The sequence below is a fragment of the Lissotriton vulgaris genome, chromosome 5, assembly GCF_964263255.1.
Source record: "Lissotriton vulgaris chromosome 5, aLisVul1.2, whole genome shotgun sequence".
Classification (NCBI taxonomy): domain Eukaryota; kingdom Metazoa; phylum Chordata; class Amphibia; order Caudata; family Salamandridae; genus Lissotriton; species Lissotriton vulgaris.
In genome coordinates, this window is record NC_141693.1 from 741,652,934 (window position 1) to 741,678,828 (window position 25,895).

A 25,895-nucleotide genomic window follows, 5' to 3' on the forward strand; every position below is an offset into this window, starting at 1 on the left:
CCGTGTAAGGCAGCCACGGAACGCAAGTTCACGCGCCTCCACCCAGGGCCTGCAGCTCCGATCCATTCCAGCGCACACTGCTCGACCAAATGCTCGCCACAGCACCTCCTGAGGTCTACAGCTTCTCTAACTGCCCACAGCATACCGCACTCCCCTCCACCTATCCAGGATCTGCAGCTCAGTGACCCAGCGCCTACAGCTCTATACATTCAATGTACACAGCTCCATCTAGTGCTCAGAGCCCACAGGTCCACCCATTGCCCACAGCTCCAACCGGCACCCACCTCCTCCACGAAGTGCTCGTAGCTCCTGTTCCATACGATAGGCACAGCTCCACCCAGCGCCCACAGCTCCACCCATGGCCGACTACATCTCTACCACAATCTAGAGGTCACAACTTCACCCAGTGCCCTCCAGGGCCCCACCAAGTACATAGGGGACTGCCCAGGACCCGCAGCTCTACTCTTTAAGTACCCAAAGCTCCAGCTGGTCCACCCGTGGGGCCCACCTACACCAACCCCTACACGAGCCAGGAGTGCCCCCGACCCCTAAACAAAGAGCTCAGAGTGCAGTGCGCGAGTTGCCTTTAGCACCAGTGAAACCTCCGATCACACTCGCACAAGCGCCCTGTTCACGACCAGTCACTGAGCGTTTTTCTGTTATTTCGTTTTTACAAAGCACTAGTGCACTCGATAATGCTTCATGGCGCTTCATGACATCTGTGTGTGTGCGCGCGCCTCTGTGTGATGTGTCTATTCAGTGCAGGTAATAATAGCCCATAAGAAAGCTCAGTGAGTTGAACCCTAGCTAAAATGATCTCAGTGTATCCCTTAGGTTGTTGATCACAGTACATCAAAAACGATGTTGGGGTCGATACTTATAAAACTGGATTTAAGAGCCGTAGGCGACTCCGATCATGAGATGTGCTGCAGAATTGTTCAATGTAAGTATTGCGGTTCATTTTCATTTCAACACCTATTAGGAGCGCTCCGCCCCGAAGAGCAAAGGGACGTTTTGCATCAGCGAAAGCCACTGCACAAGAATTAACAACCAATAGGAAAGCAATAGAAGAAATAAAAAAATGGTAAATGAAAAGAGCACAGGATACGCGGTATCAAAGATAACATTTAATTAATTTTAAAAACTCGCGGGTGCTAGCAAGTGGCAGTTCTTAGCATGTGGTGATGCCTCTTTCACCCCGAAAATTAGGACACTTGTTCCATTTTAATTGGCTTAATTAAGTTGACATTGTCTATTAAACTCAACCTGACTTTGGCAATGGTCGGCAAATAGCCATATTTTGCTTCCTATGTTCTTCTCGTGCGGCCCACTGGGGACGTGGACTAGGGTTGCAGCCTAATTGTAATCTGACACACATACCCACACACACACGCACATCACCACTCGCAATCCAGGTAGTTATATATGTGGGCGCTTCACTGTGTAATTAGCTACAATCAATCATCTAGAACTTGAATAAAGTCTTTATTGCTCGATTAACAAAATTCATTGCAATTAAAACAAGACGTGTGTACTTGCCGAGATACCCGATTCAGACGGGAGATGCCCGAATTTTAAAGTCAAAAGAGGTTAATTCAACTCTTCCTATCTCGTTAAATTGCCCCTTTTCAATACAAGTCAATAGGGTAAATATATCATATTTTAAATGTCCCTTTTGCTGCTTTCCAAATGTTTGCATGTATGAAAAAGTCTTTATCAATCTGCATTTTTCTTGTGCACAACAAGAGGGCTGGAGTACGTGGTACACGAGTTTGTGCTTTTCCCGAAGACGTAAGGCCTTATACATTGGCCATTTGACTTCTTTACTAGTTCTTTCTTCCGTTTGGTTTATTTATTGTGAACAAAAACGTAAAAGTAGGTGAACATAGCTGTTGTTTTCTTTAGACAGAACTAGATTTATAACTGGTCCTGTATGTTTTGGAAACAAATCATCTCCCCTTACTATTCATGATTTATTTTGTTTATTCCTACTTTAAACATGTAGTTCTTACCTGGCGCACCACTAGAAGCATTCGTTCTCAGTAGTATTACTCCACTCAGGGCTTTAAGCGTGGTGAAAATAGTGGCTGGGGTGGTCTTTAAATGGAGCGAGGTTTGTGTAATTAGGAACGTGGCTTAAACATGTAAACTACATTTCTATGATTTCCTAAGTGTGCCATCTGAACAGTATTTTGGTGACTCTGAAATATTTGTTATTGCATCAGATATGTAACACAACTGACAGACTAAAACCAGCCAGAACTTATGACCTTGCGATGATTTTGATGTAAATAACTAATATTGGAAATGTTTTAATTATGTGACTGAATTGTTGAGTTCTGTTGAAGGGGCCTTCAAAGTGTCTAAATTACGCCCATTATATTCACTCAATTTTAGACATGTATGCTCTATTTCTCTCTGCGCCCTATAAATACACAAGTAAACCTTACCGGCTCTTGGAGCAGCGTTATTGTATATGTTCTGTGTGTGTGTGCCTCTGTTCCCGGTTTTCGTGCCTCTGTTCCCGGTTTTCGTGCCTCTGTTCCCGGTTTTCGTGCCTCTGTTCCCGGTTTTCGTGCCTCTGTTCCCTGCTCGTGCCTCTGTTCCCTGCTCGTGCCTCTGTTCCCTGTGCCTCGGTCCCTGGTTTTCGTGCCTCTGTTCCCTGCTCGTGCCTCTGTACCCTGCTTGTCATCCGGTGCTTGTGCCTCTGTTCCCTGCGTGTGCCTCTGTTCCCTGCTCGTGCCTCTGTTCCCTGCTCGTGCCTCTGTTCCCTGCTTGTGCCTCTGTTCCTTGCTTGTGCCCAGCTTGTGCCTCTGTTCCCTGCTTGTGCCCAGCTTGTGCCTCTGTTCCCTGCTTGTGCCTCTGTTCCCTGCTTGTGCCTCTGTTCCCTGCTTGTGCCCTGCTTGTGCCTCTGTTCCCTGCTTGTGCCTCTGTTCCCTGCTTGTGCCTCTGTTCCCTGCTTGTGCCTCTGTTCCCTGCTTGTGCCTCTGTTCCCTGCTTGTGCCTCTGTTCCCTGCTTGTGCCTCTGTTCCCTGCTCGTGCCTCTGTTCCTTGTGCCTCTGTTCCCGGTTTTCGTGCCTCTGTTCCCTGCTTGTGCCCTGCTTGTGCCTCTGTTCCCTGCTTGTGCCCAGCTTGTGCCTCTGTTCCCTGCTTGTGCCCAGCTTGTGCCTCTGTTCCCTGCTTGTGCCTCTGTTCCCTGCTTGTGCCCTGCTTATGCCTCTGTTCCCTGCTTGTGCCTCTGTTCCCTGCTTGTGCCTCTGTTCCCTGCTTGTGCCTCTGTTCCCTGCTTGTGCCTCTGTTCCCTGCTTGTGCCTCTGTTCCCTGCTCGTGCCTCTGTTCCTTGTGCCTCTGTTCCCGGTTTTCGTGCCTCTGTTCCCTGCTTGTGCCCTGCTTGTGCCTCTGTTCCCTGCTTGTGCCCTGCTTGTGCCGCTGTTCCCTGCTTGTGCCCTGCTTGTGCCTATGTTCCCTGCTTGTGCCTCTGTTCCCTGCTTGTGCCCTGCTTGTGCCTCTTTTCCCTGCTCGTGCCTCTGTTCCCTGCTCGTGCCTCTGTTCCCTGCTCGTGCCTCTGTTCCCTGCTCGTGCCTCTGTTCCCTGCTTGTGATCCGGTTTTTGTGCCTCTATACCCTGCTTGTGCCTCTGCACCCTGCTTGTGCCTCTGCACCCTGCTTGTGCCTCTGTACCCTGCTTGTGCCTCTGTACCCTGCTTGTGCCTCTGTACACTGCTTGTGATCGCCTTTTTGTGCCTCTGTTCCCGGCTTGTGATCGCCTTTTTGTGCCTCTGTTCCCGGCTTGTGATCCGCTTTTTGTGCCTCTGTTCCCGGCTTGTGATCCGCTTTTTGTGCCTCTGTTCCCGGCTTGTGATCCGCTTTTTGTGCCTCTGTTCCCGGCTTGTGTGTGGCTCTGTCTGTGTGTGTGTGTGGCTCTGTTTGGCTCTGTGTGTGTGTGGGTGTGTGTGGCTCTGCTTGTGTGTGTGTGTGTGTGTGTGTGTGTGGGTGCAAATGCAATAGGTTTCGCATTTGCGAGAGATTAAGCTATTGGCATTGTAAATGACAATGCCATTTATTTATATGTTTTAAAAACAAAAATAATGTCATGAGCAATGCCAATAGCTCTAACTTTAACAAGGACGAGACCATTGCATTGTAAATGCTTGTATTTGCATGTAATTATTCAGACAATTACACTTTCAACTACATCAGCCACATAAATATTACTTGTTTAGGCAACCCATTCCTGTCTGCCCTTTTTACATAAGGTAGTGTCTAATATTATCAAAGGTGGTTCTTGACTTTATTTTTATGTATAGTAAAATGGGGACTGATAATGGTACTGATTTCAACGTATTCTATATAATTCGGAGTTACCCTTGCACAGATTCGACTTTGTTTCCCTTGCCCAGTCAGTCCTATAAGTAAAGGGTACTTCATCCCACCAATTCTTCTTGTAGCAATATTCCCAGATCCAGCTTCTCCAGCTGCACCCTCATCTTCCAGCTCTTATGGGCACTCTTTTGCCCGTTATCTCACTCTCTCTGTGCTCTCTTTGTTGACACTTTGATTGTTCTACTTTCTTTGCCCTGTTTTCTTTCTCTGTGATTTACTTCACTCTTTGCTCCTTTTTGTACTTTTTGCCCAATTTCTTGCTCACTCTGTGCTCTCTCTTTCACACTTGCGCTTTTCCCCTCTTTTTGAACTGATTCTCTCTCTGTGATCTCTCGTTTACTCTTTGCCCGTTTTGACTTCTGCACTTGTTTCTGTACTTTTGCTCTTGCTCTACTTTCACATATTTTACCCTCCTGCTCTGCCATCTTATATTGACAATTTTTGCCACAACCCACCCCTGCTCCTTACCTGCTTCCTTACGCCGCCGCTCCATTCTCACACTCCTGCCTGGACCTACTTAATCGTGGCAGTAGCGCAGATGCACTGCTGGCGCGCCAAATGTAGGCCAGTATACTCCTGTCTGCACCTGGACCGCGCCCAGCGCTACAAACCTTAGTCTTTCCGCCCCATGTGCGTCCCTGTCGTAACTCTGGACACTAAACCCCAGGCGCCCATCCATGCGCTGCTGCTGCACTGCACCACGCTACTCAGAGGGAGCTTTCGCCGGCCCCCACTGCCAGTTCGCATGTAACACCTACTCCACCCACACACAGAACACATCCAGACACCCAACAACAAGCCCGCACTGCAAGACAAACTTTTATGCATACTCCTCAACACATGGTCACTTAGCAAAAACACCACGGAAATCTGGTACACCCTGGATAATGAAGACCTGGACCTCCTCTTCCTTATGAACACCTGGCTGACTTCCGTATCAACACCTGACATTGACACTGCTAGCTTTCACGTCAAAACTGGCAACACTGACGAGGAGGAGGAATCGCCATAATACACAACAACAGAGAACGCTGCCCTCTACATGAAGCACCTACACCAGTGGTTCTTAGTCTGTCATCTGATGACCCCTGGGGGTCTGCAAGGCCTACTCAAGGGTTCTGCGGTAGTGTTACAAAATTAAATATTAAAAGTAATACATTAAAATTAATAAATAAGAAAAATTGAAAAAGTGAAAACTATTTCTATATTATCTTGTGAATTAAACTCCAAATTGTTAAATATTGGAGCATTTGTTTGGTGTATACTTGTTTTGAGGTCAAGTAATAGAAATTGCCTAGACCAGGTGTCCTCAGCTTCCAATAAAGACTCTGTGGTAATCCCTGGAGCCAGTAGTGACTTAGTGGCGGTCGGCCAAACGGTCATGCATACTTATGGTGCAGCCACCTATCCTTCCTCTGCTGGTGTCTCGTGAGCTCAATCCTGCCCCCTGCCCTAACGTGGAGCTTAAAGGCAGACTAAGAATAACATGATGATATTGGTCTATTATTATCATCTTATTTGTACTTTGCTGTGCTCTTAGGAGCAGTCGGGCGACGCTCCTCACTTTAGCGGAGGAGCCACCCCGTCACCATACTCTCCTATGCATACTACCCCCAACTAATATTCTCCCTTTCGGATGAGACCCGCACTATAGAAATCAACTTTACCGCAGTAGCCACCTGTATGAAACCCAACTGCCTTAAACAACACAGGCAAATTAGAAGTGGTGATCTTCAGAAGGAAAGCCTCCACTTGGGACTACATCTAGTGGCAGGCTGACCTCGGCCCCACACCTACCCCCACAAGAAATTTGGGAATCATCCTGAAGGCCAAACTGTACATGATAGCCCACATAAATGCAGTAATCTCCACCTGCTTTTACATCCTGAAGATGCTGTGATAGATCTTCAAATAGCTGCTAGAAAACACCAGAACACTGATTACCCTGGCCCTGATTACCAGCAGTCTTTACTATGGCAACACACACTATGCAGAAAACACCTAGAAGCTCCAAACCATCCAAAGCGCCACAGCAAAGCTCATCCTCAACCTACCTCGCTGCACCTGCATCACCCCACACCCTAGAGAATTCCACTGGCTCCCAATATATAAACGCACTCAGTTCAAACTGTTCACACATACATACAAAGTACTACACAACACCAACCCTGCCTACCTCAGCAGCCGCATACATTTCCAGCTACCTTCCAGGCACCTCCACTCAGCTGTACCCCACATCCACAGTAGGAAGTTGTGCCCTCTCCTACCTCTCTCCCAAAACATGGATCGACTATCCACACCTAATCAGCGCCTTCTCATAACTTCTCAAATTCCACAAGAAGCTGAAAGACTGGCTTTTTTAATAACCTCATGAAGGAGACAGCTACTTAAACCTCCTGCAAACTATATAAATATATTTAACATATTATAAAATATGTTTCATTTGGATTTTACTAACCTTTTTCAAAATTAAGGTCAAAGTGTTTTTGTATCCCTAGCGAATGTTAAAGTGAGGATGGAATCTATGCCTGGATAGTGAGCAACAAATGTGTGAGACCCTCAGCAATATTGCATATGGTATTTGGAGCCTTTGTAGGATCCTGGCAGTCTGGTCTCCAGATAAGCGTCAAGGACATTTTGGAGGAACAAACCGCCTTACTCTTTATGATCCTAGTAAGAAAAGGTACTGACCACATTGTCTCTCATGAATCCAAACACATAAGTTCAGTATGTGCACCTCTCGGATTATGTCCATTTCCATAGAAAGAAGAACAAAAAAATCCACTCAAAGCTGTTTGCCTCTCAAAAGGCCACTCTGGTCCGCTTTGACTTGGAAGCTGGTAACTTTGAAGGTACCAAAGTAGTCTTCTTACGCTGATTTGGCAACACCACATGGGAAGATGCAAGTAAAGTTCCCCAATCATTAGTCCTGCCCATTTTTAAGGAACTACGCCAGTGCATTTTCTATTGATTAACAACGTATCTTATACACTATCTGGGTTAATCCTTTATTGAACTACATGCCCAATGCCATCGGATGCTGCTTCGACTTTGGGGAGTTGTAATTTTAGGGTGCCCTCTAAACTTATTTTGTTTCATTTGGATTTGACCCTGGTGTAATCTTTGGCCTCAGTGGCCTTGCTGACTATGTTTCTAGCTTCAAACCAATTTATTGGGCATCGCCACATATATCTTTACAGGAGTCACTTTTGGCAATGCTTTTTGTGCCAAATCAAGTCAGTGAAGAACCTGATCCTTCATCTGTTGGGCCAAATATAAGAACGCCTCATTTAGTGAATACTTCTGAATGTTTCAAGCAGTCTAAGATGCCGGATAAGTTAGACCTTCATGACATTATCATTTTGAGCCTCCATATACAGATTGCTCACAGAAGCTTTACCATATGTGGTTGCAGATGCCGACCTGTTCCTGATTTCTATATTTCACTTGACTGGAGTGTATCCCAGATACTTGTCATGTATATATTTTTGTATTCTTCACTGTTGTGACAAAGGCAACTGCAGCCCTGCGTATTTAGTCGTAGACCACAGAAGCTAGAACAGAAGGGATTACTGTAATCCTAAAGCCTGCCTCCGACCAGACCCTAATAGTGTAACTGTTACCAGTCACGTTTCAAGCCTTTTACATCTGCTGTAAGCAAGGAACAGCAACAAGTAAACACAGACCTGTGCTTTAAGATCCATCATTTTGGAAAGCACACTGACTTGGAGGTTGGTGGCCCATCTGCTTCTTCACAGACCGGAATATCTAATACTTGTGTACCTTACCCAATTTATTTTCATTCTGCCTCTGAAATAGGGAATCAAACAAACTGCATTGCATTAAAAAAAAGTACTTTGGCAGTTTAACATTCAGATCCATAATGCTTGACACATCCTGCCTACAGCAATGGCTTTTGGTAACAATTTGAGATTGTGTTAAGAACCTTTGCCCATATGACTTCCTATATCTTTTAAGACAGCTGATCAAGACATACGAGGATGCTGCTGACATGGATTATGATACCGTACTAAGTAGTCATGCTTAGATGCAAGGCAGAATTAGGATATGTTTTTCTTTTTAGATAAATCACACATTAGTAATTAAGTAGATGAGTCATGAGAACATTTCCTGTAAAATGGCCATGGAAAGCCCTATGGGTTCTTTGCCTTTCAACCCTTTTCATAACAGATTTGCAAGTTTAAAATCAACTGTAGCGTGATACCTTCCATCCCAACCGCCACAATATGTTTGCCAGTCTAGAGGCAGAGGATGAGTAGTCGTAGGCCTTCCAGCCTCCGTCCTTATTGCTCGAGGCCTTGTTAGTGCTATCCCCTCCAATTAGCATGCATCACTGACGGTTGCAAGCTACCAAATTATATATATATATCTTTGGAAGGAGATTACCTTGGATCTAGGTGTCCTTCAAATTGATAGATGTATTTCCAGCAACTCTGGAAAATCACTCTCCACCTAATTTTTGGTTGTCTCAGCAGAGTCAATTCATTGAATGGTATTAAAAAAACAAAACCCACTGTATAGGGAGGGCTTAAGGTCAGCTTTCCTTTAGAAGGTGTGGTAATGGATACCTAAAATCCTTGTGGAATTGGTGAGCACAAGAGTGATTTTTTAATCAGCAGGGTGCACTTGACCATACTGGAAGTTAGCTTGATCGAGTTGGACCTATTGCCGTTTCTTTTGTATCTCTGTAACTTTTAAGCACTAATGGTCAATATGTCTGTCCTGTCTCAACGAAGAAAGGTGAATTGTGGTCAAATGATATTGATATGTAAGTTAACAAATATAGTTCTGGGCCTTGCGGAAAAGTGTTGCTGTCTACGTCTTAGCTCACAGACAAGGAATGGGAACAGCTGTACTATCCTAGCAGGCTTACTTCTTCCAACAAATACCAGTAGAACCGGGATCTGCTTCTCAGTCATTCCTTAACCAGCCCTGTCTGATAGATACATCTGCCAGTGGATTCCTCACCTTGTGAATATCCCCTTGCGTCAGAAACATTCGGAAATTCTTTTTGTAGCTTCGCGCCGACGTGGACGACGTCATAGAGGCACGGCATCGCACGCGACTCCGCTGACGTCACCGACACTACAATAGGCCCACGCCGGCGTGATGACTTCAGTTCCCTTTTTTCCGCGTCGTAGATGCTAACGGTTTCGGGGAATCTCTGTAGCTTCTTAGAAAAGCGAAGAAAATAGCAACAAAGTTACTATTTCTTTGTTTCCTTCACGATATCGACAAAGAAGGCCGGCTTCAAGCCTTGCAGAGAGTGTGGGAAAATGATGTCAATCACAGATCTACACGAATATTGCATCTGGTGTCTAAGTTCGGATCATGATGTTGATGAATGTTCTTCATGTCGGAAGATGAACCCAAAGGCTCTGAGAGAGAGAGACCAAACTCCTAGTGGCGAAGCTGAGAGGTGACAAGGAAAAAAAGTCTTCGAGGTCTCGTTCGAGAAGGGCAAGGTCGAGATCGGTGTTGAGATCAAGGCCTCGAGAAGAGTCGTCTTTGAAGTCACCATCAGATCATGCTCCGAAGTCAAGGAAGAAGCATAAGAAAAGAAGACATGAGTCCCGACGTCACTCCGGTAGGGACTCGGACTCGAGGTCGAAGTCACCCAAGAAGGTACGTTCGAAGGTGGTTCCTCCAGAGGAGGACTTGGATCCGGAAGGTGAGGCTTCGCCTTCGGAGTCGCAGGTTCCTGCTCCGTCTCCGGTACAATCTCCGGCGTCGTCCCCGGCCCGTGAGGATGAGGAGGAAGTTCCGGTGGGTGAGAATTCTGCGCCTGTGGAAGAGCCGAATTCGGAACCACCTCGAGGCCAGCCCGAGGGTCTTCAGCCACCATTTCGGCCCCGGGCCAAGATCCATCAGCGTTTTTGAATGCTATAAATGGAGTATTTTCAAGGGCATGGTACCCCTCTGGTGCGCCTTCGGGTCCCATGGGTCCACTAGCCTTCAATTTAGGAGTTCCACACTCCTATGCTCCGGATCCATTTTTGCCATTCATGCCGGCTCAGACACCGCCGTGGCAATACCCTGCTCCGCCGAGGTCGTCGACGCCGATACCGACGTCGTCTGCTCCGAGTCGACCTCGAGGCCAAGCCACTATGCCATCGGATTCGATACCGACGTCGGTTCCGGCTCCGTCTGAGTCGTTGGTGGATCCGACGGTGTGGCGTGTGAAGGAAAGGTCTAGGAGGGAGGCTCATATCATAGAAGAGCAGAGATATACAGAAGCTCAAGCTGAAATGGAAGAAGGTGAGCTTGAGGATGACTGTTTCGATAAACTGGCGGAGGCTAGTGGCCTGGAGTTTTCTCCCGAGTGGGAGTTACCTTCTGTGTCTGATGCACCTTCAAAAGATGTTCAGCCTTATCACATGGTTATGAGAAAGGCAGCGGAACTTTTGAATTTGACTCTACCTACAGTAGAATTTAATTCCAATCTACTAACTGAGGTTCTGCATTCATTCAGTTCTGTGGTGGAACCGTTACTCCCCTTTAATGAGGCTTTAACGGAGCCTGTTATGGAAGTTTGGAAAAAGCCACTTACAGCACCAGCAGTTTCCAGGAGTGTGGCAAGAAGATACAGGGTCGCTCCAGAAGACCCTGCTTTTCTGACTTCCCATCCTTCACCTGAAAGTTTAGTAATCCAGGCAGCCTGTTCCAAAAAGACTGAGTGCATTTCCTCAAGTGCCTGGGGATAAGAATGCAAAGAAACAAGATCAGGTTGCTAAAAAGACCTTTTCTTCTGCGAGTATGGCATTAAAGTCAACCAATGACACTTGCCTTATGGGGAGATATGTACATGCTTTCATGGATACACTGCGTCTTCTGGCACCTAAGATCCCAGACAGCAGGAAGGATTTTGAAGAAGTGCTGACGGATGCACAGGCAGCTACTCGTCAGGTGATACAAAGTGGACTGGACACTGCGGTTGCCACAAGAAGACCAGCTTGGCTGAAATCTTCAGATTTTTCAGCGGATGTTCAGGCTGCTTTGTTAGATCTGCCGTTTGATGGTGCTGGACTCTCTGGTAAAAAAGCTGATACGGCCTTAGAAAGATTTAAGGACAGTAGGGCTACTGCCAAATCTTTAGGGCTTCAGACCAGGGGTTCTTCTACCAGAAGGTTCAGAGGATTTGGTCGCTCTTCCTTTCGCTCCTATCGGCAAGGTCAACAGCAGCAGCAGCAGAATCCCTTGTACAAGTCTTACAGGGGAAAACAAAGAGCTCGTCCTAGAGGTCATCAGGCCTCCTCCTCCTTCACCTTTTCCAACCCCCCAGCCTCAGAAAAGCAGCCCCAGATCCGCCATTCAGGATCATGCGGGTCCGGTGGGGGGTCGGCTTATCCACTTTCTACGGGATTGGGAATCGATTACATCAGATCTTTGGGTTCTCAATCTCGTAGAAAATGGGTATGCTCTTCCCTTTTCGGGAATTTCCTCCCAATTACCCTCCTTGCCAAGGTTTTTGCTCGGAGGAACACCTCTTACTTCTGCAGGAGGAAGTGCAGACACTATTAAGAAAGGGTGCGATAGAGGTGGTTCCAGAGCAGGAAAGGGGTCAGGGATGCTACTCCCGGTATTTCCTGATTCCCAAGAAGGATGGCAGACTTCGTCCAATCCTGGATCTCAGGATCTTGAATCTTTATCTGAAACAAGAGATGTTTAAGATGCTCACTCTTGCGCAGGTTCTTCAGGCGCTGCTGGAAGAAGACTGGATGGTGTCGCTCGACTTGCAGGATGCGTATTTTCATATCCCAATCCTGAAGTCGCACAGGAAGTATCTCCGTTTTACGGTGGGATCGCAACATTATCAGTTTGCGGTCCTTCCTTTTGGAATTACTACTGCGCCTCGAGTCTTCACCAAGGTGATGGCGGTGGTGGCTGCACATCTCAGAAGGTCGGGGATTCCAGTATTGGCTGATCAAAGCAGAGTCGTCAGAGAAAGTGCTCTAGCATCCGCAGGAGACAACTCGGTTGTTGTACAGGTTGGGTTTTTCAATAAATGTACCCAAGTCTCACCTGGTGCCCTCCGAGCGCAACCTGTTCATAGGTGCTGTACTGGACACAACTGTATGTCGTGCATTCCCTCCTCCTCAAAGGATTCGCGACATACAGGAAATGATTCCTTTATTTTACAATGGAGCGGTCGTTCCAGTCCTGAAGGTCCTTCGCCTGCTCGGTCTGATGGCTTCTTGCATTCTGTTGGTCAACCATGCACGCTGGCACATGAGGGCGCTCCAGTGGTGCCTTCGCAGGCAGTGGTATCAACACAACGGAGATCTCAGTGAGTCTGTGAGGATCTCCAGAGAAACTGCGGCGGATCTATCTTGGTGGAGCGTGGAAGGCAATCTGTCCCAGGGAAAGCCTTTTCATCTGCCTCCCCCTGTGGCCACAGTGATTACGGATGCATCCACTCTAGGGTGGGGTGCTCATCTGGGGGATCTGGAGGTCAAAGGTCTTTGGTCTCCAGAGGAAAGGTTACTTCACATCAATCTTCTAGAGTTACGGGCGATTCGTTTGGCACTCAAGGCCTTCCTCCCTTCGTTTCGCGGTCGGTCAGCACAAGTCCTGACAGACAATACGACCACAATGTGGTATGTCAACAAGCAGGGAGGAGTGGGGTCGCAGTGTCTCTGCAGAGAGGATCTGCGCCTCTGGTCCTGGGTTCAGGACCATCAGATTTGTCTGATGGCAAATCATCTGGCCGGAGTTCTGTTCGTGCGTGCAGACAGTCTGTCGGCAGTTCTCGGACGACCACGAGTGGAGGCTTCACCCGGAGGTGGTTCGTCACGTCATTCGGACGTGGGGAACTCCTCAGGTGGACCTGTTTGCCAGTCGCGAGAATGCTCACTACCCGTCATTCTGCAGTCTCCAGTATCCGATGCAAGGAGCCTTGGGGGACGCGTTTCAGTTGAGTTGGGGAAGTCAACTCCTTTACGCGTTTCCTCCCATACCTTTGATTCCTCGGGTTCTGAGGAAGATTCGCCAAGACCGGGCCCAAGGTATTCTGGTCGCCCCGGATTGGCCAAGAAGGGTGTGGTACACGGATCTTCTCCAACTCTCCTCTCGCCCACCGCTCCGTCTCCCGTTCAGGGCTGATCTCCTCTCCCAGATGGAGGGGCAGGTTCTACACCCCCACCTCCAGACATTACACCTTCATGCCTGGAGATTGAACGGGGCAGCCTGAATTCCTTTTCTCTCCCACACGATGTGGTGGATGTCATTCTTTCGGCTAGACGTGACTCCACTAAATCCATTTATTCATATAGATGGTCTAAATCTGTCTCTTGGTGTGGGGAGAAGTCTGACCCTTTGAAGGCTCGTTTGTCTGATATTTTACAGTTTGCTCTTTCTTTAGCACAGCAGGGTTTTGCTGTTGCCACAGTGAAGGGTTATCTTTCGGCATTGTCGGCATTTCTCTGTTTGCAAGATCAGCCGTCTCTCTTCAAGTCTCCTGTGGGTTTAAGGTTTTTGAAGGGCCTCACAAATAAGTTCCCTCCTACTCCCTTTATTGTACCTCAATGGGATTTAAATCTTGTTTTAACCTACTTGATGAGATCTCCCTTCGAACACTTACACAAGTGTCCCATGAGGCTTTTGTCTTTTAAGACGGTCTTCCTGGTTGCGATCACCTCGGCAAGGAGGATGAGTGAGCTTCAAGCTCTTAGTTCCAAGCCCCCATTCTTGACCATTCATGCTGAACGAATGGTTCTTAGGACCAGGGCTGCTTTTCTCCCTAAGGTGGTAACTCCCTTCCATCTAGGACAAACTATTACCCCTCCTTCCATTTATCCTCCCCCTCACCCTTCCAAGGAGGAGGAGAGACTACACCGTCTGGACCCTAAGAGGGCGGTGAGCTTTTATCTTGATAGGACTAGAGACTATCGAGTGGATGACCAGCTCTTCATTGCATTTGCTGGCTGCAAGAAAGGAACAGCGGTGCACAAGTGCACTCTTTCAAGATGGATCATCCTCTGTATAAAGATCTGCTACTCTTTGGCCGGTAAGGAACCTCCAGAGGGTATAAGAGCTCACTCTACAAGAGCAAAGTCTTCAACTTCTGCTTTGTCTAGGGGTGTACCTGTAGAGGATATTTGTAGGGCCGCGACTTGGACCTCCCCCACACTTTCGCGAAGCATTACTGCTTGGATGCAGAGGTGAGGAGGGAAGGTCACTTTGCGCGCTCTGTCCTCCAGGATTTTTGGGTGTAGAAGGGGTGTAGAAGGGTGGACACCCTCCTCCGGGAGTGGGGACTGCTGTGGGACTCTATTCACAAGGTGAGGAATCCACTGGCAGATGTATCTATCAGAAGAACATGTTACTTACCTTCGGTAACGCTTTTTCTGGTAGATACAGTATCTGCCTGTGGATTCCTCACTGACCCACCCGCCTCCCCATTGTCCACTCTTCTATACCAGAGTTACTGTAATGTATTTACTTTATTGTAAAGGAGTTGTTTATTTCAAATGTTTTATTGCATTTGTTTCACACTGTGTGTGTCACCTTGACATTTGTGTACTGTGTATACTGTGTATATTTCTACTGTCGTTGGTCCGTCCGTGTGCCTCGAAGGCACGGAAAAAAAGGCGGAACTGACGTCATCACGCCGGCGTGGGCCTATTGTAGTGTTGGTGACGTCAGCGGAGTCGCGTGCGATGCCGTGCCTCTATGACGTCGGCGCGGAGCTACAAAAAGAATTTCCGAATGCTGCTGAGGCAAGGGGATATTCACAAGGTGAGGAATCCACAGACAGATACTGTATCTACAAGAAAAAGCGTTACCGAAGGTAAGTAGCTTGTTCATTTGCATTACAGTGAGTCAAGCAACTATGGGGGGGAAGATCCTTCTCCTACTTAGCGGTCAAAACCTGGAACTCCCTTCCCATCCACCTCCGCATTACCCAAAACCACCTAGCCTTCAGAAAACAGCTTAAAACCTGGATATTCGATAGTTAAACCTCCCCCCTCCCTCAAGCGCCTTGAGACCCTCTGGGTATGTAGTGCGCTATATAAATTCTGACTTGACTTGACTTGACAAGCGGTACATCTTTTCTCAGCTGGAGTTGAGGGGGGGGCAGTTTTCTCTGAGTTAGATTTTTCTGTTACTGTACACTCCAGGTCTTTGTTATTAATTCCTTGTATGATAGTTTCAAGAAGCAGATGTGAACTTGGCCGCCTCAAATCATGGTTAAAAAAAGCCCTGGTTTGCTCATCAATTGGATCTCATCATTTGCAGTCTTGTTGGTGTTCTGCTTTGGAGTGACGTTCTGAGTCAGTATAATGTGGAAGATTTTGCAGCCCGACCTGCAAACCTTGTGCTTTTTGACTTTCTGTCCACCTCTTTCCATCTGCTCTGGAGGTCAACTAAGACTGCATACTCATTATATGCAGCAAGTACTCTGGTGTGCTGTAAGAGTTCTGTCCCTGCCCCATTCCTAGAGTCTTTATATTTGCAGTTTTTCCTTTAAGTGAAGACCTCATATGAATATTAGGAAAAGTTTTGAAGGGAATTCAGTTCAGAGAATCCTCTATGACACTTGTTATATTCATTATGACATATTGAGCTTCATAGCACAGTAATCACCTGAGAGGGTATCCAGGTGCTTGGGCAGGTGTGTAGGTGTGAGATGCCCAAGGGGCTTATACGAAGAACCAGGTCTTCAGTTTCATGCAAAACTAAAAAAGTGAAGAGGAGGCTCTGATGTGTTGAGAGAGTTTTTCCATGTCTTGGGTGCGATGTAAGAGAATGAATGGAGAAGTGTGGCTCACTGGTTAGAGGAGGCAGACCTGGAAGCAGAGGTCAGCCCAGGACCAGGGTTCAATTCCCGGCTCGGCAGGGTCTTGAGTCCTAAAATGTCCATGGACACGACAATTCTCACTCCGGTGCCTACTCGATTCACGGGTTCACACTCTGCGACTCTGGGCAATAGCTTGCTTAATCTCCACAACGGCCCCTCGCGGCGGGATGCCTGGCTTTCACCTTGCGGATACCCTGCTGGGGTTATCTCACAGGGGAATACCAGGACGGGTTCCCTAAGCAAGCGCTTAGAAACCACTTGGTGATTTACACTATATAAATTCCTGTACATTTACATTTACAATGAATGACCTTCAGTTTTTCTTTCATGGAAACGGAAATTGTGTGCGAGTGAGAGTGAGGCAGAGTGTAGATGAGTTGGTGAAAGTGTATGCGGCTGTTAAGGTATTCTAGTCCTGCGCTGTGCATTGCTTTGTGTGTATGAGGAGTTTGAATTGGCAGCGCTTGTGAATGAGGAGCCAATGAAGCTTCTTAAAGGTACATTGTGATGAGGGTGTGGCATGGGAGGTAGAGTATGTGTCTTGCAGCGGTGTTCTGGATGGTCTGGAGTCTGTGGAGGAGTTGTTGGCTGTTCCGGTGTAGAGTATTGCCATAGTCCATCTTGCTAGTGATGAGTACTTGGGTGATAATACTTTTGGAATTTTGAGGCAACCATTGCAAGATCTTTTGTAGCATGCGTAAGATGTGGAAGCAGGAGGTGCACACTATGTTGACTTGAGCCTTGAGTTTGCGCTTGTCATCTAGGGTGAGCCCTAGATTTCTTGCGTGGTCTATGGGTGTTGGTCCTAGCTCCGATCGCCACCAGGTGGAGTCCCTTGGGAAGGTCTTGTAGGAGTTGAGCTATAGGCAGTTGGTTTGCATCCATTTTCCAGTTTCCTACTATGGTCCTGCTGTTGGTGAAGTTGGTTCTGATGGTGATTGTTTTGCCTGTCAGGGAGAAGATGAGTTGGTTGTCATCAGTGCATAAGATGACGGTGAAGTCTTGTAATTGGATGATGCTGGTGAGCGGGGAAATGCATATGTTGAAAAGGGCGGGGGTGAGGGACGATTCCTGTGCGACTCTGCATATCAGGCTCTAGGTCTCTGATATGAATGGTGACCGGCTGACTATTTGTGTTCTTCCTGTGAGGAAGAAACAGATTCATTTAAGAGCAGATCTTTGGAAGCCAGTCTTGTGGAGTCTTCTGTTGAGAGTTTTATGGGAGACTGTGTCGAAGGCTGTGGAGAGGTCAAGCAGGATGAAGGCTGCTGTTTCTCCTCTGTCCAGTATGATTCAAATGTTCTCAGTGGTTGATATGTGCTGAGGGCGCTGAGCCAGCCTACTTCTGTGATTTTGCCCCATCTGTGGCTACAAATGCTGAACCTGGGCAGGGTGCTGACTTGAGGTGTGAAGTGGATGATGGAGTGTTCGGTCCATGTGAGTGGTGTAGTGGATTTGTATTTGATGCTGTCGCATGTGGTGAAGATGGGGTCCAGTGTTTTCCTGCTGTGTGTGTTGGTTCTTGGACGAGCTGGGTGAGACCGATGTTACTCAAGCCTTCGATGACTGCTGTGGAGCAGGGATAATTTGTGTCTTCCAGGTGAAAGTTGACGTCACTGAGGAGAATGTACGCTCTGGAGTTGATGATAATAGGGAATCCTCCGCCTGGCTTATGAAGGCGGTCCTGTCAAGCGATCTTGTAGCCTGCTAAGATTGCTGTGGTGATGTTGGGAACTGATGAAGGTTTGAGCCAGGTCTCTGTGATAAAGAGGATGTCTGGTGTGTCGCTACTGAGGGTTACATATTTTGTGTGAGTGTTTGCTGAATGATTCTGTGTTGAGAAGCATGCATGCGAGTGGGTGTTGATGTGCGGGTTTGCTGTGGCATGTGTTGTAGGAAGGGGTATAGGTATTGGTTCTTGTGCATTTGGAGGGGTGTTGACAGCATTAGTATTTGCATGCGGGCGTGTGTGTGGCTGCTGGAGAATCAGCAGTGGGTGCTGGTGAAAATTCCTACTGTGGTGTGAGGTTCAACAGCAGTTGGGGGAACGCCATCCGGGGTCTCGCATCTTAAGGAGTATTGCGGAGTATCGCTGGGCGGTGATTGGACCAGAGTTCCTAGCGCTGGGCGCAAATGGACTCGTCTTTGGCACGACAGTAGTGGGGCAGCTGCTCAATAGTGTTGCAGCTGCCATTAAGTAGCTCCTGGGACAGTGGGAGTGCAGAGTGCTGTGATGTAATTTCCTTGAGTGATGGATAATTAAGTACTCTTGCTTGGCTTCTTCTTTTAAATACTGTTTAGGTCAGAAAACCAGTAATGTCACTTCCCGTCCAGATGGATGATGGGACATTCTGTGATGTCACTTCCTGTGTAGGTGGATCATGGGAGATCCAGTGAACTTAAGCCCTATTGCTTGGCTTCTTATTGCCAATACATTTCTAACTCTGGATTCCTTGCTTGAATTATTTTTTTTTATTGGTGGTTGAGTTTCCTTCATAACCCATGCAACCTTTCTTAATCAGGTTTGGAGGGTATTTTCATGAGGCATTAATTATTGCACTCTAAGTCAAGGTTTGGTCATACTGCAACTCTGTGGTGCTTGTCTTGGTTTTCAGACAAATTCTTGTGGAATTTGTCTTGGTTATATAACTTTTTCCTTAATAAATTAGATAAGACTTTTTCTTTGTAATTGGGCTTTCACTTACTCATAGGATAATGGTTTAAAAAGTGTTTAATACATTTTCGTAAGTTCTTTCTACTGCTTTGATACGTCTTTGTGCTGTAGAGAGGAGCATTCAGATGGGTTGGACTTCATTGATGCGCAAGCACTTTTTCTAACTACACATGTCACTTGTGATCAGAACAGCTGAACGGCCCTTAGTCTAAAGTCATTCTGACAATGCCTGGAGCTCAATCAAGAGCCACCTATAAAAGAAGTCTAGGGCCTGATTATGAGTGTGACGGTCAGAAGACCGCCGCACTCATGGTGGCACGGATGTGTCGGTTTACCATCTGCTGGATTACAACACTCGCCATCGTACTGGCAGTGGCCCACCGGCTGCGCCAGGGAACAGTTGTTCCTGGCAGTTGCAGAGCTGTGCCACGTTGTAAAATGCTCAGCGGGACTGAGCCAGTCCCGCTGACCATATTACTTTTCACCGCCAGCCTGCACCGCCAGCCATTTCATGGCAGAAGCCATGCCATGAAAGGGCTGGGGTGCAAGAACAAAGGGGGCCCTACAGGGCACCCATGCCCACCCACCATGGGGATACATTCAGAGGTTTCAACATGTCCCCCCACCCGGTCTGTAGACCCCCAAAGTTCCAGCACAGCATGGACGTCACCGTCCATGGCGTGCTGGAACGTTCTTTGTTGTTCCAATTACTGTGCCTGTTTTCCAGGCACCGTCATGGGAAAGGCAAAGGATCGTACTCCTTATACGAGTTCAACTTGTAATGAGGCTGGCCATCCTTGCACGTTTTTGGCAGTGCGTGTCGATGGAGAGCCGGCAAAGCACCGTCAAAGTCGTAATCAGCCCTCTAGATTTAGTCTGCCAGTGGAGGAAAACTTTACATGAGTTGTATACAGGAAGACTGCTATCAAAAAATCCTTTGCAAAGAGTAATTTGTTAAACAGCCCTTTTCTAACCAAGTAACAACAGTTCTCCCTATATGCGTCCAGTTCAAAGGCCCAACACACTCCTGGCCCGCCAGTTAATACCTTCATTAGAGACTAACAGGCACATGCATCAACCGTTTTTGCAAGCGCAAACGGTGCGATTCGCTAAAATCGGCTGTTTGCGCCCACAAAAAGGGCCTCTGCGATGCTTGAAACTGAAAGCCTCTCGCAATTTAAGAAATCACAATTTATTGCGATTTCTAAAATTGCGATTCCATTGAAGGAATCTCAAATTGCGATTCCTTAAATGCAATGCATGAAGAAATCGCTAATAGCGATTTTGCTAATAGGGGGCGCAAATTACCATCAATTTGAACTTGATGGCAATTTGCAAAAACTTTGAAAAATGCACTAAAGAGCATTTTTCAAAGTTGTAGGTTACACCCACACACATGCCCTTGGGGCATGTGTGTGCGCAACATGTGTGCACAGTTCAATTTCAGGGGTGCAACAGGGTGTCCTTTTGACACCCTTGCACCCTTGAAATTGCATGTACAATTTGGGAGTACGTATTGGTACTCGCAAATTGCGCTTGCACTCTCCCATTCATTCCTACGGGCCTGTAGGCCCCCAGGAATGAATGGGAAGTTATTCCTATGAGCCTGTAAGCACATAGGAATGAATGGGAAGTCATTCCATAATTGCGACTCGCAATTAAGGAATGTTTGGGAATCACAAATTTAATAGCGATTGCTACATGCAGAGGCTTTTGTAATTCCTTAATTGCGATTCCTTAATAATCGCAATTAAGGAACCGCAAAAGCCAACATTGATGCATGTGCCCCTTGAAGTATACTGTTGGAGGAACTTGCCACTCATGTGAGAGTAGGTACAACAACACCTCCTATAAATTCAAATATTTACCAAGATGAGTGTATCCTCCAGAATCAGAGAACTTTTTATAAATTAAACACTTGCGTTGAAACGTTATAGGGCAAAGCACCTGTTGGTAACTTTGTAAGATCAACCTTTTAAGTTGGAACAGCATATGGCGCTAAAACCAAAACTAAAATACATCAAGGAATTCTTTGTTGGTACCTTTAGAAGACTAACCTTTTAAGTCTGAATAGCATATGGAATTAACATTTAAAGCAAAATAAATAAAGGATTTATTCTTTGAAATTGTTCTGTTGGGAGTGTTTCATTTATAAAAAGTTCTCTGATTCTGGAGGATACATTCATCTCGGTAAATGCAGTCTTCCCTATGATCTTTAGTTTCATTGTCACTTGTGGTTTCTTAATTAGAATGACAATAATGACTGTTTACATGGCACACATAATAAACATAGTATTTCTTAAACTTAAATTGTGTTTGTTAATCACCCACTTCAGTTCTTTTAAGTTCATCAGCCTTGTGAAGCTAAAAGCCTGAACCTGCCTTTTTTAGTATTTTGAACGTCACTAGCTATAGATATCCATAACTAAACTGCAGGAATTGTTGTGCTGCGTTGAGCCCCCTGCCCCCCTGCACCCCCCCCCCCCCCCCCCCCCGCTTTCTGGCAGCCATCATGTCCCCAGTACACCCCAGCTCTCATTGATATTGTGTACTTTGATTTTTTCACAGGTGTTTTTCCTCCGATGGATATATACTGCAGCTGACTATTGGTCCGAGTGTTGGGACAGTCTGCTCCATAATAACTGGTAAATATGTTTTCCTTGTACCATTCTCTTTTGTAGAAAGATGGACTGAAAGGGTGTAAAGTACTATCGCAATAAAATGTGTGTCGAATGTGAAATCGAGATTTGATCCCAGTCTGTGATAGAGCTGAGTTTTCAACCGCTGCCATACAGTGTTTTGTTGTCCATGCTTGTGAGAAACTATTAGTCTCTGAGAGTGAGACAAGTATCTCAAATATCATAGAATTGAACTGTCTCTCTATTGAGATGTAACAACTTTGAAATGTCTTTCTCTTTTAGGCGGGAAATGATGCCGCTTTTATCTTTGATTTTTTCTGCACTATTCATTCTGTTTGGGACAGTTATCGTCCAGGCATTCAGGTAAGTAATGTCCACGTTTGTGTTTTTTCCTTCTTCAAAAAAACCAGATGACCCTTCCCTAAAACAATAATTGTGATTGTACATATTTGTTGAAATACATAATGCGTGTTTTATTATTTTAGAATCTTGCATCAATTAAGAGGAGACAAAGAGCTTAGATAGGTCACCCACTGATAACTTATTTTTCCAAGTTTCACTGCATTCTGAACACCATATTAAGTGGATTTTCAAGTCCCTCCACCTGTAGTAAGCATTTCAGCACAGTCTTTACTTTGTGGCCTTGGTTTTGCTGAGGAAGTCATAGTTTCTGTAGTTTGCTTTCTGTGGTTATTCAGCCATCGAAGGGGTTAGTTATAAGTGCCGTGAGGTAATGAATATACATTTGTTATACCGTTAGCAAAACCAGCCCCACATAATGGCTTACTTCGATCATAATAAAAACATGACATTTACAAAACGGAATCTCTTTCAGAACTACCTGGGCTCTTTTACAGAATCCCTACCTTAAATAAATCTCACACTATTTTAAACTCTAATCTTTCAGCTGTGATGCTTTGTTTCTTTATCGAAACCAAAGAGACAAATAGACTTCTAAATACTCTGGACCTCAACTGTTTTCTTAAACTATTTTAATACCTGGATATTTCTTATTGACACACATTTCAAACATAAGATGTTTTTCTTCTTCTCTGAAACTAGAACTGCTACCCGAATTCTGTTCACCTCTAAACTGGCCAGCTATAATGCTGTGTGAGCTACCGCCAAGCACACCTAAACACACATAGTAGCAGAACACATGCCAAAAGTCAGCTATGTCCTAACAATCTTTGTTGGGAACTTTAAATAGTTCACAAATGACAACTGGACTTGAGGTTGCTAGATCAAGGTTTTCAGGAATGTGAAACACCAAATGTAGACACAGCCTGGTGTTATTGATACTCTTAAATGCTGTTGCCATTGGTTCACATTTAGTTCCAAAATCAACCAATTGGATAGTTGCATTAACTCCACTATCCCCAAAAGGCCGAAAATGAAAGCATATTAATCACAATGGGCCGGCCAAATGGGCAGTAATACAAATTTCTTTTTGTAGCCACAAAATCGCCATTGATAAAGTAAGCTCCCTTATATCCGAAAGCCCAAAGTTTGCCATAATGAATTGTGCTTCATAGAGTAAAGGAAACATTTTTGTCAGTAAAGAGCTTTCGGTAAAGGGCTTATTGAAGATTTCTTTATACAATAGTTTATGGGAGTGGTTTAGAGGTTCAAGCCTGACATCGTAAAAGGGCAATTATTTAGCTTGTCTATTCACTATCTGTTTAAAACTATCTAAATAAACCATATAGTTCCAATATTCTCTAACTTACACGAATCCAGTGAATTTTCGATGAATTTAGTTCAAAGGGCCGTCCCTACTTTATTGCTGTGACTGACATCAGCCCAGACCAAATTTAGGTGTGCCAAAATTAGATTTGATGAGCCTATACCAGGCTTCAAGCTATGAAGCCTTAGTTGCTGTTAACAGTCTTTTCAAGCTAAACTCAAGGATTATTTACAATAGTAAAATGCATTTGAGACAATGTAATATTGTGAGTTGGGTCTTAACAAATTTGTGCTGGTTTTCAAAGAGGACAGGTGTTAGATGGCCTGGCCTTGCCTAGAACCGAACACTGAGATATTTATACTGCTGAATCTTTCCACTCTGTGTTTGAACCACCAAGGTCCTATTTTTCAAGCCGTGAACCAAAAAACATAATTATTGTTTTGTAAATACTGGGGGCCAAATAGTTTAGCTTATAATCGGTGCCCAAGTTAATGAATAGCTTCTGAATTCCAGTGCCTGTTTTTTTCCAGGAGGACTGTACTATCTGTATACTAGAGGCATACATGCTTGCCTGCCTCCTTACTGGCTGGGGCCATTGATATTTATTTTTGTAGTGGACTTTATCTTTTTCCTATATAAACTTCAACAAGTTGCACACCTATGTGTAAAACCGTTTCTGATAGATATTTCTAAACACAGATTCCTCACCTTTTGAATACTCTGCAGGTGTCAGACTGGATCTGGAAAGTTTCAAGCAGTACCCTTACATGCTGGTAGGTGGCGTTGTGCGACTACACTAATGTTGTTCCGCTTCAGAACTGACGTGCAAAACCACATATAAGTTCCACCCAACCCGGCTGATGCCAGTTTCTTTCTTTCCTTGCCCCCAGATTTGGATCCATAGCTACTCCTCGGGAAAGTCCTAAAAGAAGTACAAGAAGTCCAAGCATGACTGTTCCCCTTCCTACCACTTTTAAACTCCTAATAAAAATCACAAGGGAATAAACGTGCCTCTCAGTCTCGCTCCCAAACTCGATATTATATTATGTTATGCAGATTTGTAGAGCTCACTGTCTCCGGAGAGGGTACCTTGGCACTGAGCGGGTGTGAGTCTAGCCAAAACCTAGGACTAGTGGGACTACTGAAAAATCCAGAACTTCAGTTTCTTGCGGAGTTTAAGAAGTGAGGAGAAGACTCTTATGTCTAGTGGCAGGTCATTGAACATTTAGGAGCGATATAGGCAAATGCTTGCCACCGGATCAGGTTTTCCATATGCCTGGAATATGTGAAAGTAGAAGTCTGGACAGGAAGAGGTCTCTAGAAGGTTTGTGAAAGCTGATGCAATTGTTGAGGTATGATGGCCAGTGTTAGGTAATGCCTTAAAAGTATTGGTGAATAGTTTGAATTGTGCTTGTTTGTGGATGGGTGAGCCAGTGGAGCTCCTTCAGGTGTGGTGTTGTGCGATGTGAGTGCTGTCTGGGAGGTTGAGAGTGATTCTGGCTGCTCAGTTCTGAATGGGCTGCAACCTTCTGCTGAGGTCTTCTTGGTTCTAGCATAGAGGTGGTTCCCGTACTCCATCTTGCTTTTGACAAAAGCTGTCCAAGTGCTGATTGGGAGCCATTCGAAAATCTTCCTCCTCAATTTCAAGGTACGGAAGTGTGAGGTGGTATAGGCTTTTACTTGGACGGTCATGTCCGGTTTGCTTTCTATGACGATCCTGAGGTCCTTGGCGTGGGTGGTGTGGTGGGTGTCAGTCCTTGCTCTGTTGGCCACCAAGTGGAGTTCCACAGTGTAGTGCTGTTCCCAAGACATGATTTTGGTCCTGTCAGTGTTCAGCCTAGAAGTTGGTCTTCATCCAGTGAGACAAATCATCATTAAACTTCATATGGATACTGGACATCTTGTTCCTTAGGGTGAGTATGAGTGGGGTGTCGTCCGTGTAGACGAGGACGTAGATGTCATGAGATCTAATGATGTTGCCTAGAGAGATCATGTATGTATTGAAGAGGGTCAGGCTTAGGGAGGATCCTTTCGGAAATTCGCAGATGAAGTTGTGAGTGTTTGAGTTGTATTGTGTTAGGCTGACTGACTGGGTCCTTCCAATCAGGTAGGAGCAGATCCATTGGAGTGTGTGTCCTTTGATTCCAATGTTGTGCAGGCTTTGGATGAGGTTGGGTTGGAAGACCGTGTGAAAAGCTGCAGAGAGGTCCAGGAAAATTGAGGGCCTTCGGAGCAGTTTCTTCCTTTCGTCCCAGGGCAACCCCTGTTTCCGGGGCCTTCGGTGACACCACAGCTAATTCAGGAATTCCGTGACTCCAAACTTAGCCTCTTTGACACGCCTCTGGTGCACCTTTGGACCTTGAGGAACTGCAAGGATTTCCAACGGGGACTCTTCCAGCGTTTGTGCCCTCTGTGCCTTTGGGAATGTTTCATATCTTGCTCCTGCTTCTGTGCTGAAGAAAGTACTGGTGTCATAACCCACACTGAATCTCGGAGCATCAACATTAATGCTAACCCCCGGCGACAAATCACAACCTATAGTGCTCTCTGACTGAGAAACCTTCTCTTCGATTTAGATTGAAGCTGTGCCCTAAGCTGTCTGGGCAGCAACCTGTCACCCTGCCCTTACCTCGGGGAACACCCTAGAATATTCAGAATCTTTTCAGCGCTGACTTGACAATGATTGCTATGA

General features: G+C 46.0%; 1 protein-coding gene across 3 annotated transcripts in view; it reads left to right on the plus strand.

Moving 5' to 3' along the window:
• DNAJC16 (DnaJ heat shock protein family (Hsp40) member C16) overlaps positions 1 to 25,895 on the plus strand; it is a 296,465-nt gene that overhangs the window by 192,814 nt on the left and 77,756 nt on the right. For all 3 annotated transcript variants that reach the window (XM_086922178.1, XM_086922179.1, XM_086922177.1), the window contains exons 11-12: positions 21,446 to 21,522; positions 21,799 to 21,879. In XM_086922178.1, coding sequence (XP_086778304.1) covers positions 21,446 to 21,522; positions 21,799 to 21,879 — 158 coding nt within the window. The remainder of the gene's footprint in view (positions 1 to 21,445; positions 21,523 to 21,798; positions 21,880 to 25,895) is intronic.